This window comes from Balaenoptera acutorostrata, chromosome 6 (assembly GCF_949987535.1).
Source record: "Balaenoptera acutorostrata chromosome 6, mBalAcu1.1, whole genome shotgun sequence".
In the NCBI taxonomy this organism is placed as follows: Eukaryota; Metazoa; Chordata; class Mammalia; order Artiodactyla; family Balaenopteridae; genus Balaenoptera; species Balaenoptera acutorostrata.
The window spans coordinates 102,068,066-102,081,397 of NC_080069.1; the positions used below are offsets into that span (position 1 = coordinate 102,068,066).

The following is a 13,332-nucleotide window of genomic DNA, read 5'->3' on the forward strand; positions in this document are numbered from 1 at the left end:
AGATATGACTCTGGCCTTAAAACCAAATTAACCAGAGCTTTCACTCATCATGCCATGTAATTGTTGTTTATTGTTTTCTTTAGAAATAACAAAAATACCAAAGAAAGCAAGCTTATAGCAAAGAAATTAGCCCTGACCTAAGAGTGAGCAGGCCTGAGTCTGAGTCCTGACCTTGGCCCAATTTTGCCTGGTGGTTTTGTGTAAGTCCCATCCCCCTTCTAGGATTCAGTTGCTTTCACTGATAACAACTACCATTGTAGCTGGCCTTGGGCTTACAGCTTTACATGGATGGTCTCATTTTACGCTCACAACAGTCATATTGTAGATGTGACACTGCAGGTAGATGTTCTCATGATCTGCCTTTTATAGGTGAGGATTCAGAGAGATGGAGACGCTGAGCAACTTTCCCAAGATCACACAGCTAATAAATGACAGACCAGGATTCGAACCCTGGTCTTTAGCTCCAGAGACCCTGGATTTCACTGACACTTTGCTATACTGTAAAATGAGGAACGTGGCTGGGGTGACGTAATGTGCCTCCTAGCTCTAATTCTCATTTATCTGACATTTGGATATGTCCTCACTCATCCCAAGCAAGTTAAGAAAATGCCTGATATAAAACAGAAGCAGTGGCAGCCATCTGTCTAAGCACACAGTTCTCTCTTCGTGCTGGCCTATCTTATCTCGGTCAGTCTATAAATTAATTAGCAGTCCTTCACAGGAGTCACAAACTATTTCTGATAGTCTGACTTTGGAAGGTATTTGAGTTTGCAGTGCCTGCTCCTAAAATTTACTATGCTGTGGTCTAAAAAGAAAAGGAACTAGGAAGGAAGGGAGGAAGGAAAGCAGGGAGGGAGGGAAGGGAGGAAGGAAGGAAGGAAGGAAGGGGAAAAGAAGATAAAGGAGGGAGATTGGGATTGACATATACACATTACGATATATAAAAGATAACTAATAAGAACTTACTGTATACAGGGAACTCTATTCAGTGCTCTGTAATGACCTATATTGGAATGGAGTCTAGATGAGAGTGGATATATGTATACGTATGGCTGATTCACTTTGTTGTACAGCAGAAACTAACACAACATTGTAAATCAGCTATACGCCAATAAAACAATTAAAAAAAAAAGACAAGAGAAAGGAGGAGAGGGAGAAGGAGAAGAAGCAGGAGAGAAGGCAAAGGCCTTTACTTGAGGAGTTGGAGGCTCTTCACAGATTATGTGGGTTTTTATGCTTTAGTCGACTTTATCATAAGCTGTTATGGTTTCTAAAGTGATTTTACGTAGGTCATGGTCCCCTCCCAACAGAAGCTTTTAATATGCTGTAGAAGAAGCCATTATTATTCTCCATATCTAAATGGTCTTAACATTTTATAATCTTCATTGTTACTTAGGTAAGTAATTAGCTTACTCTGTGTAGATAAACTCAGACTGCCTTCAGAGTATTCCCCCATCATATTCAGTGAACTTACCTTCACGCCTGGATAAGTAATTTAATATATTCAGTATCTTAGAAGGAAAAAGCCTATTGTCTTGTTGGGTTGTTCTCAATATTAAAACACTTGACCAGTAAGTCAGGCTACTTACTGCAAAGGCCACCCCTCTCCAATGATCAGAATTATTAAAGTTTAAAATGTCAAGTTTCCCCTAATAGTACTGAAAATCCTTATGGTTCTTTCCATAAATTAACAGCCTGTAATTAAGAGTTCTGAGGAAAACACTTGAGCATGACAAGGAAAATGTTACGGTCCCATTTTTTAAAAACTAAAAAATCATTCTCATGTTACCTAAACTGAAAAGGAATTAAGTACCACCAGAAAGAAAGGTAGTTTTGTATTTAAAACACAGATCTCTGGGAATTCCCTGGCCATCCAGCGGTTAGCACTCGGCGCTTTCACTGCTGAGGCCCCGGGTTCCATCCCTGGTCAGGGGAACTAAGGTCCCACAAGCCTGGTGGTGCAGCCAAAAATAAATAAATAAATAAAATAAAACACGGATCGCTAATGAGAAGCAAATTCACTGGATTTACTCAACAGAAACTGCCTTCCGCACTGGGGGCACTGCTCCCATCGTCGTGTCTGTGAACACGCTGTGTCCCTTCCTGTACATTCCGAGTATATTTAGCAGACTTTGTGTTTGTGATGCCGTGCCTTAAAAGCACCTTGTTCTATGCTGTGTGTCCATTAGGGCATGAACTCCAGAGTGTTTACTAGATTTTTTAAATGCTTCAGTTGTTGAATGAGATAAAATTCTCAGCCAGGAAACAAAGAACTTGAGCCTCCGGGCTTTGTTGTTAATTACCAAAGTATTACATGAGTACATTCTTGTCATTAACACTTAAGCTTTGAGGCCTCTGTAAAGAGGAAGGTGGGGCCCACAGCGGTCCCACGTGGCCATCTGTGCTTTCTTGCTTCCCTCACAGGGGGACTCTGTCGTTTGTGCTCTCTCTCCCTTCCCCGCCCTGCCTTTCCCCTGCACATGTAGCTTTTTTTCTGCATCCTTTCCAACAAGCAGCTTCCATGTTGCTGCATTTCATTGATGATTTTAGTCTGGAACACTGTATGACTTGCACTTTATAATGGTACCCTTTAAATGTATATTACAAGGGGCAATCTGGATGCACAATGTCCCTTTGTCAATGTAGAGAAGGCACAGTCTAGCTATAATGTGGGACAAAATGAAAGCAGTTAGATGGGCAAAAGTTGCTTGGGTTTTGGAATGTTTCTTTGGAGTGTTTTTAAAAGTCTTTTGAAAAAAGAGTCTCAAACATTGGGGTGAATGTCATCAGGTCACCATTTCCTTGTGTTAGAGGATTTGGCAAAGGAGAGGCCAAGTGTGAGGATGCAGGGAAAGGAAATATATGTGGAACAGGCTGGAAAGGAACTTACTCGGGCACAGGAAGCTGGAGATCCTGGAGAGGAAATGAAGGAAAGGCAGGCAACCACAAACTAGGCCAAGAATGGGAGTAAACATGGTCCAAGAGCCAAGTGTTCTCATGTGACAGCCATCCCTGTCTCTGTGTTCACTTGCTCTCTCCTTCCCCTGCCTAAAGATAATTGTGTCCACCCCAAGTGGGTCCCAGACCAGGCTGTGTCATAGAATCATGTGAGAAGCTTGAACAAATACAGATTCCTGAGCCCCAGATCTTCTAGGGAAATTAACCCAGGCTTTTTGTTTTTTGATTTTTTTTTTTTTTCCATTTTCCAGCTACTCTCAATGTGGGCTAGCTTGGGAAACACTGATATTCAAAGTTTTAAGAGCTGACCATCACTCAGAAACCAGACTTGACACTAGAGAAGAGATGGTTTTGAGAAGAGTGTTTTTAATTTGATAAAACAACTATAAGTCAGAACAAACAGTCCATATCCTGTCTTATATGTTGTGCATTCATTCAGAAAGTTGATGGTTAAAACAGTCTATGGATGAAATATCTCTTCTATGGAGAAGCCAAGGATGTAAGCATCATTGCTTACAATTATCTAGAGATGACATTTTTGCCCTTTTATAAGAATCAGAGATCAGTGGAGAAATGTCTTAAGTGGGAAATCCATAAACAAACAAAACATCCAGATGAATAGGGTAAAACCGCTATCAGAATTAGAAAATAAGCCAAAGATCTGTGTGCATCCTAGGAGTTTGTTGGCTGGCTATCCCAAGTCCCACAGCCTTCAGGGGAAAATTATTCCTTTTATAATTATTAAATTAAAATTAATTGGACCCTTACCCACAAAGTGTTAGAGGTGGTCTAGTGCCCACCGCACTCTTTTTATGGATTTTTAACTCAAGTGGTTAACTCCGGTGGGATGGAATTAGTTCTCCTGGTCGCTTCTTGTTCTGGTTTCCCATCTTGTCTGAATTCTTAATCTCACATCCTTCTTGCGTGATTTCCAGTCTGCACCAAGCCATATATTAGCCCCTTGCCTTTGGTTCTCTGAACAAATACTGTTATCAGAGGTCTAGGGGTTACCAGAAGTACTTACATCACAACACTACACAGCAAGCAATTTTAAAAGTTTATATTAAATAGTCTATTTTGGCCACTTCTGTGATCAGGAATTTCTTATTCACTGACTCCTCCCTACCACTTCAGTCTTCTTCTGACTCACAGATCTTATAAGCTTCTGAATTCCAAAAGTGAATTGCAAATTCAAGTGTATAAGCATTTTTTTAAATTTTAAGAGATATCACCAAATTGTCTAACGAATTTACCAATTTATTAACATCAGTTTATATTCCCTTCAACAGTGTACAATACTTAATTTTCATCATTCTCTCACCAATAATAGATAATATTTGTATTTTATGTATTTACTGATATCATAGGCAAAATATATTATTCCAGTATTTTCACTTGCATTTTTTTTTTTAATGAGAAAGAGTTTTGGCATCTTTTCCTAAGTTCAATGGCCAGTTATACTTACTTATCTATAAATGACTGGTTTGTTTTTTTTCAATTAGATAGTTGGTAATTTTCTTCAATTTTCATATTGATTTGTAAGAACTCTTTGCATATTAGAGATAGTAACCCATTGTTATATATGTTGCAAATATTTCCCCCTGTTTGTTTCTTCTCTTAGATTTGCAGTGGTGCATCTGGTCCCATGGGGATGCCCTTGGGATTGGGATTGTTCCTAACTTTCCAATGACTTTACCTGGTACTTGCTGGGAAAGCCCAACAGATCTACGGCTATTGGTTTGAGGGGGGCCAGCCTTTTCAGTGCTGGTTTTCTTTGCTTTTCCATCTTATTCTTACTCTTTTTTTCTAGCAAGCCTTTATTTTCTGTAGGACACATTTGGTACTTGAGGCGTATACTCAGCTGATGCTTTTTGGTCTTTCTCCTTGCCAGGAGGAAGAAATGGCAAATTCTTTATGATTGGCCAGTCTTGGCCCCTTCTTTGGGTTTTCAGATCAGCTCTTTGAGCAACTCATGGGTCTTTCTTTCAGCTTCTATTCTTCTCTAAGCTTGGGGAGGAAGAAGAGGCTCTGTCAGTCTGTGTCTAGGCTGACTTCTATCCCAGAAACCCAACCTTTACTTCTGGTGTTTCTCTAGTAAGTACATTCTATTTCTTGTGTCCCCTGGAGGCCACTCTTGCTCAGGGGCACCATTTAAAATGGGCAGGCAGCATGGCACAGGCAACATAAGCAAAAATGTACACTTAGGCCATAGGGAAAAAAAAATCATGACCTCCCCTCTTGCCAAGCAACATTTCCATAGAAGGTGTTGTGTCCTAAATGGTGTAGGGAGTGTTTAACATTTTCATATCCCAGCTATGTTTGTTTGTCTTCACAGAATCAGTAGCCCTTTATTTGCTTCATAAGTGCTTCTTACATGGATCAAGGAGCGTATATATTTCATAAAATATTCTCAGCTCTAATAACCATTATCATGTTAAGGCACATACAGTGTGATGAGCCCATAAGCATGCACTGGGTAAGAAGCCAGCCGTTCCCATCTCCAGTGTTTCTTTTTTAAATTTATTTAATTTATTTATTTATTTTTGGCTGCATTGGGTCTTTGTTGCTGTGCGCGGGCTTTCTCTAGTTGCGGTGAGCGGGGGGCTACTCTTTGTTGTGGTTCGCGGGCTTCTCACTGCGGTGGCTTCTCTTGTTGCGGAGCACGGGCTCTAGGCGCCTGGGCTTCAGGAGTTGTGGCTTGCAGGCTCTGGAGCGCAGGCTCAGTAGTTGTGGCACACGGGCTTAGTTGCTCCGCGGCATGTGGGATCTTCCTGGACCAGGGCTCAAACCCGTGTCCCCTGCATTGGCAGGCGGATTCTTAACCACTGTGCCACCAGGGAAGCCCTCCAGTGTTTCTTATACTTTCATGTTCTTAAGAATCACCTAGGAGCTGTTAAAACAGTTTCCCTGGTCCTGCTCCCAGAGATTCTGACTTAGTAGGTAAAGGTGGAGCCCAGGAATTTGCATTTTTAATAAATGCAGACATGGTCCTGATATCTGGGGCCCTTAGTCCTGGCTTTGGGTCCAGGGCAAGATATCTCAACGTCGGCACTCTTGACATTTGGGATACAACGATCCTTTGTTGTTGTGGGACTGTACCATACCCTTCAGGATATTTAGCAACATCCCTGGCCTCTAACTGTTAGATGTCAGTAGCACCCCACCCCCATTATGACAATATGACAATCAAAAATGTCTTCAGACATTGCCAAAATGTCTGGGTGGGCGGGGTGTGGGGGTGGGGGAAGCATCAAATCACCCTTGGTTGAGAACTGCTGACCTAGGGGAAAATAAATGTTAATTTAAAACAGTTTTTACTTTCACATGCAGATGTTCATACCCTTGCATTGATTTCATTGAACAAATTAAACAAATATTTCTGATCCCTGGTATGTACCAAGCCTTTCATTTTAAAAAAGTGTAGCTTAATCATGGCTTCCCCTTTAACATCTTATAAGATGAAAGAAAAGGAAATGTTCTTGTAAATTAATATCTATTGAACTTGTACTTTTCCTAAATTAATATTCCCAATAGTTTTCTGTAGAATATGTCAGAACTTTAAAATTAACAGAAAATTAGCATTAATTAATTCATATTTTAAAATAATATTACAGTCATATTAACACTGACATTGCTTTAGGAAAGAATTCAGAATTGCTGTACGATTTCTAATAAGGAAACAATTTTGACTGGTAAATGTTTGACTGGAATATAGGAAGAAAGAGTGATGATGCACTTGCCCTAATACTGTTTATAAAAATCTCACCTCTGCTGTAAGTTTAGAATTTTTCCTTGAAGAGTCTATGGTCCATATAAATAAATAAGTGTCCCCAAACATGCTCATTTCAATGTGAGTTTTCACATGCTATTAAAATGTTAAAAATAGAGCACAATGTAGGGCACCCAAATATTTAACTCAGGTTAGTGCCATGAAGAGCTGAAAGAAAGAGAGAAAGGAAGGAAGGAAGGAGGAAAGGAAGAAAGAAAAGAAAAGAAAAGGAAAGAAAGGGATTGACTGAGGCTAAAACTCTGTAATCTCCAGCCACTGGTCAGTAAATTCTGTTGAAATTCAATAGTGTAAGAGACAAACATGCAAAAAGGCTGGTGAAACAATTCCTAAATGCCAAGAAAAAGAAGCCTATAGATTTTCAGGAACCCTGAGGAGAACGGCTGAGGTCTCCATTGTAGCCTTCACTGCATCCCCACCTCCCCTTACGTGATGGTGTGAATAAACCTTCAGACAGTAAAGAAGCCTTTTCCGGGGTTGATGCTATTTTTAATGTCTTTAGCTGGACAGACTTTCTGGACAGGTCCCCATGTTATCGTTTCTTGTATGGGAAATCAAGGTCCCTGGTAGTTGTCTTTCCCTGCCGTGTGTGGCAGGCAGAATTGATTCTCAGAAGAGGACCCCGGGATTTTGGCCCGCGGTTCAGAAAAAAAGTAGGCTAACAGAGGATGGAACTAGGGGAGTAATGGGCTCTGACTTGCAGAGGTGGGGAGGGAGAACCACTGGGAAATGAAAACCTTGATCATGCCTAGTGGAAAGTTGAATTCAAGAAATCTGACTACATATCATGTTTATATTCTATTTCCTCTGCAGAGAACACCTTGGTTTTAAAAATACTGTTTTCTGTGTGAGGTGTTTCTGTGTGTGTCCTCTCAGGATTTCTAGAAGGTCCGTCTTCAGAGGGTCATTAACATTATTTAAATATTCATGGTGGGGGAGGGGATTACAAGATGAAATTTCAGACAGCTTGGGAGTGGGGGATGGCTGGCCACCCGCCGGATCCAGCCCCACGCGGTGTATCAGCTGCCTCCTTCCTTCCCCACCGCTGGCTTTGTTAACACACGCGCTCTGACACCAGGCCACCAGCTGCCACAACAGGGAGGGCAGCATGAAGGCTCTGGCGAGCCAGTGAACCAGAAGCATCCCTGTCCGCACCTCAGCCTCTGGACCACATCAGGGAGAGGCCCAAAACACACCGAGCCGCCGTCCGCGTCACAAAGACGCGTCTCCCACCGGCTCCCAGCTGTCCTGCTTACCCGGACACGGTCTTGGTGCCGGTAAGGGACGGGGAACTCGACCCCTCGGATAGGAACTCAGCGGTGCCGGCCTTGTGAGGGCGCACACGCAGCCACACACTTCCGTATACACTCATATGCACGTATGTATACACCAACGCACACGTCCAGATGCACGCACGCCGACACGGCCACACGTGCGCTAACACAGGCCCACGTACCCAGACACAGAGCCCTCTCCCCAGTTAGGAAATACTCGGCTTCACTTGCCCCATCCCTCCATCCCTCCAATCTATCCATTCACTCATTTCTTGGTTTCTCGGTGTGTGCCAAGATTTCGCCAAAGCCACAGACAGAAGGTGTGAGTGGTTGGGGAGGGGATGTGGAAGCGGAGGGGCAGACCTCTGCCCCAGGCGCTGGGAAGGGGGCGGGGAAGGGGCGGGCTCCGGGAGCAGGCGGGCGGCGCTCCCGGCGCTCCAGCGCGCAGAGCGGCCGCGGCTCTCGGCAGATGCGCTCGCCCCAACCGTGGCCTGCCGAACGCCTTTCCGCGGAGTCTCCCCGACGCCCCGAGGAGGAGGTAGTGGCCGCGCCGCGCTAGATCGGAGGCCGAGGACAGCGCCCCCGTCCGGCGCCCAGAGGTGGGTGTCCAAGCTCAGGCACGGCGACCCAGGACACCAAGTCCCTGGGGGCCCCTCCTGGTGTTGGGGCCTCGGGCGCGGGAAGAGGGTGGCTCGGGAAGGATTGGTCCCTTGGGAGCCCTTTGATGCACCGCGGACTTTAAAGGGCTTTTATGGTCCTTGCCTAGTGGAGCGTGTGCGGGGCGGGGGCCTGGCTGGAAAGGGCTGTGACCCTGTGGCTTTGAATTCCTAGGTTTGGGGGAGGGCCAGCTTTTGGCTGCTTTATTCAATACTTACTCACTTATATATGCTTTAAAACTAAACTTAGGAATACCACCTCCCTCCCACCCCCTCTGCCAAACACACACAGAGTCGGGCTGTACAGGAAAAGCAGAGAAAAATCAAAGGTCGGTAGCCGCCTCTCCAGATCTGGGAGCCGCGGTGGATGGAGCCAGCGGTTCCAGCTGGAGAGGAAGGCGCGCGTCCTGACTCCTTTGATGGTAGCGCTGGGGGCGTTTTCAGAAATCAGAAGCTTTGCAGGGAGACTGAGGCCGAGGAGGGCCGGGTTCTCAGCCAGCTGGAACCTTTTGAAATGGGGTCCGGGTAGACGCTGCAGGAGGAGGGAGCAGCCCTTCTGCGCGCGGAGGGAGGGGGAACCGGGTCCGAGCTGAGCCTGGAAGTTCGGCCTGAGGCTGGGACCCCAGCTATTAGGATCTGGTGTTTTATCCTGGATAAAGCCGGAGGGTAGGTCTCTTTGGCCCCTTTGTGGGGACCCTGTGGGGAGTCGAGGGCACGGATCGTGGTGGTGAGCGCTGGGGCAAGTGTTCTGGAATCGCGGTGGAGGCGACGCGCCTCCCGGGATAGGAGCTAGGAGATACTGGCTGCCCTGAGAAATTCTAGAGGATCGTAGTGGAGAACAGGGGACTGAATGGAGGTCCGGGAGAGCGGGCTGTCCGGGAGCCCGCGGAGGGAGGCGAGGCGGGCCGGGGAGCGGTGGGGTTAGTGGCCGGTGAGGGCGGAAGGCAAAGCGGCGGCTGCAGGCGGTGGGGAGCGAGGCGGAGGGTGGACCCGCGGGAGCGGGACCCGCAAGCTGGTTTCTGAGTTTCCCTGGACGGATGTGAGACGGCCAGCATTGGGGATCTCTCCCTGATCCGCAGAAGGGCGCGTCTGGGAGGGAAGTGACTCGTGTAGAGAGATGGTGGATTATTTCTCCAGACCCGGTTTCCCGCGTGGGGCAGTAGTGGTTTGGCAGATGTCTACCCTTCCCTGTAGCAGTTTTAGGCGCAGCACCTAAAACCACCCCCCCAACACACACACGTATTTACCTTTGAAGAGAGCGCGCGCGCACACACACACACACACACACACACACACGTCTGTCTATATAGTATATCCCTCAGTCTGCAAACAACTTCTCAGAGGAAGCGCTCTTTCCTCTTATCACCCGTCACAGGCACCTGGAGGCTGAATTAGGACAAACCCACCAGTGTAATCCCAGGGGATTTGTTTCCTTGGCTTTGTTCTAATTGAAGAGAGTTAATTTAAGCGTCACACTTTTCTTCCTGGAAATGTTCGCAATTTAATTAAACACTCTCTTCCTGCTGGCAGCCTCCTCAACTTTTTTTTTTTTTTTCAACTTTGATCAATAAAATTTCAGAGTAACAGGTCTAGAAATGAGGCATATTTAGTGAGGAGTTCACTGCTTCTTTAAACATAAAGCCTTTTAAGAATTGAAACTTGCCCTAAAGCACCTCTAAACGGCTGTCCGATGCCGGCTCTCTCCTCTCCAGTTTTGGTATAGGCTCTTTGCTTAAAGGGCATCTTCTCCTTTGAGTGGGCACACCATGGGTCTTGTAGGCCCTGCAGTTATTTTGAGCTGCACCAATAAAATTAGTCATGAGCCAGAAGAAACGAAAGTAATACACACCTTGGGTCTCCAGATCCCTTACCTAACAGACTGGGCAGTTAAGTGTTAAGATGCTTCTCTGGCAGTGGAGTTCATTTTCAACTTCTTTCTGGGATGCCAAGATGCTGGTGTGAGGCTGGGTTTTGAGATGGGACAAACATTTTGAAATACCCATTATCTCATAGTTCTGGCATGACAGTTGAAACAGCTTCCTGCCTGCGGAGTTCAGGGTAGTGTTGTCAGAATTTATTTCACTTTCATAAGTGGCTCACTAGCTCAGGATCTCTGGCTGATAAAGTGGAAGAGGTTGTCTTAATTTAGTTGTCAAGTGAGGGGAAAATGATCCACTGGTTGTTTTATTTCTAAACCTTTCAGTATTTTAATATAGAAATTGCATATTAACTGTTGCTTTTAAAATGCTAACACCCTGGACTTTCTAATTAATTATTATAATTATTGGCTAGATTCTGCTGTCTTTATAGAGTTGGTGGACTCTTAAAACACCCATGTCCTAGATTTCTATCAAGGTTGTCATCACAAGTCTCTACATATTAGGAAAATGAGAAATGTTTCAAATAAAAAAGCAATTGAATTTGGACGGGGGTTGTGCTGAGGGATTTTAATGATTCAAACAGGAGCATGTTGAAAATTGACTTCTGAAAACCAGTTTCATTTTTTAATTTTATACATTTCTCAGCCCTGGTATGACCTCTCGTGAATTAGCCTCTGGAATGGCTGTCCCTTGATCCTGAGTCACCATTTGCTTAGATTATTGGTCAGGCATCCTGTGTAAGCTATTGGAAATTTCAAGTAATTGATGAATATACTTATCAGGTTCAACAATGTTAGTAAGTTTTGCTAGAAGATTGCATCATTTTTTTGGTACTGTGCAAACTTGACACCCAGAGACAGATTTGCTGTGATGCTAAAAAAGCTTAAGCTTCAGGGCCCTGCACTAGCACCAGCCTCATCCAGGAGCAGCACATTGGGTGGCTTGGGCCTGAGGGAGACAGTGCGGCCATGAGCCATCACGGGGTGGGGAGTGGGGGGGTGGGGGGAGGGAGAGAAATATCTTTGTTAGATAATCACCTTCTAAGGATATATGACTGCTGTTCAGTTTTGGACATATGCCCTTCAAACACATTTTCTAGGAATATATTATTATAGAAAAGTTGAAATCACCTCTGCTGTAACAGGAACATCCACTACAGGTTTCCCCCACTTTCTGAAAGTTCACATTAGTGCCCCTTAGCTTTTACTCAAGATCTTCATTTCACTAACCAAAAGAAATCCAAAAAAGATTTTCACTTCTATGAAAAAGCTGTTATCGAACTAATGTAGTCTTTTGTAAAATTGAAGTGCCTGCTGTAACATGAAGCGGGAATACCCTTTGCTTCATGCCAGTTCAGCTTACCAAAGTTTTCATAGGAGTGGTCTACTTTCAGATAGTGGGACAAACCTGTATTTGGCTCAAAAAGAAAATTGTACAGTATGTTTGTGTGATTTAAGTAGGACTTGATTAATTAGAATACTTAAGAAATGGAGTGCTCTAATAATTTCAGTAACTTAACATTAAACATTTATTTCAACTGTTGTTGATGAAGATGTTTCTAAGATGTAATAAATGACTACCCCGCCTTGACTACTTCTTGCCTTAGTGAGTTTGCCGTGGTGAATGTACTGTTGTCCTTCCACTGACCGTTCAGGATTTTGTAGTCTCAGTGTGATGTTAGCGTAGATACAGATTATAATTTTTAGAAGGGTAGAAGTGTAATCGCCAAACCTAGTCCAGTACAGACTCTGGAGGCTGGCTTTTGAGAAAACTAAAATCCCGATATAAATGTTATTTCTGTTCTTTGCCCCAGTCTCTGAAAGATGAAAGATGAGCGCCAGAAAAATGAGTTAATCAAGACCTTGCCTTCTTCCTATAGTAAAACAGGATGCGCTTTCTCCAGGGTTCAGCCAGAGGTTCTTTTTTCCTTTTGAAGTGAATTCAGAGATTGAGGAGGTGCAGAAGAGGACAGACAGCATGGGCAGAGGGGCTGAGACCATCCTTGGGCCCATTCACCTCTTTTTCCCTTTGGTACTTCTCTCTCAAATCTAGGAGCACCAGTGCTACCAGGCCTTGGGGGGACACGTTTGAGTAGGATCAAGGAACATGTAAGTGGCATTTGTTCCTTTCTTGGTTGGAGTCTCAGAAAGACTGCATGGACCCTGTAACTGGAGAAGGTACCCTTTGGAGGTAGAATGCTGAGGGTTTCCTTATTCAGGAAGAGGATAGGGATGGGGATGAAATGATAGAGCTTCCCTCAAGTGGGTTTGTTTGTTCCTTTGTCTTGGGAGGATACATGTCCGAGTTGAGGGAGTCATGGTGTGAATGCCAAGGAAGGGGAGAGAGCTGTAGAACTTGGTGGGGGTGACACTGTTCTCTGAAGCCCCCTTTTCAGGGACTTTGTGGTCGGTTGGATGCTTGATTGGAGCAGATGGCGTGAGCAGAGCCAAATGCACAGATACTATAACTAACGCCCCAGTTATCCAGAGCCATGGCAGGGCCCACACTCATTAGTGTGTTGGCCAAATTCTCTATAAGATCTACAGCATGTCACATAAACTGAGTCTTAGTTCCTTCATCTGTAAAAAATGGGATACAGAGATTAGCGTGGCCCCTGCACAAGGATGAAGTGTTCCGTATTTTTTATACACACTACTATATATAAAATAGATAACTAATAGGGACCTACTGTATATCACAGGGAATTCTACTCAATACTCTGCAATGACCTATATGGGAAAAGAATCTAAAAAAGTGGATATATGTATATGTATAGC

General features: G+C 44.4%; 1 protein-coding gene across 7 annotated transcripts in view; it reads left to right on the top strand.

The window, feature by feature from the left end:
• PALM2AKAP2 (PALM2 and AKAP2 fusion) overlaps window positions 1–13,332 on the top strand; it is a 506,958-nt gene that overhangs the window by 386,844 nt on the left and 106,782 nt on the right. The window contains exon 1 of one of the 7 annotated variants that reach the window (XM_057548014.1): window positions 9,077–9,097. The exons of the other annotated variants lie outside the window; for them this stretch is intronic. Coding sequence (XP_057403997.1) covers window positions 9,095–9,097 — 3 coding nt within the window. The 5' untranslated portion in view covers window positions 9,077–9,094. Of the gene's footprint in view, window positions 1–9,076; window positions 9,098–13,332 lie in introns of those variants that run through there. 7 annotated transcript variants of the gene reach the window in all.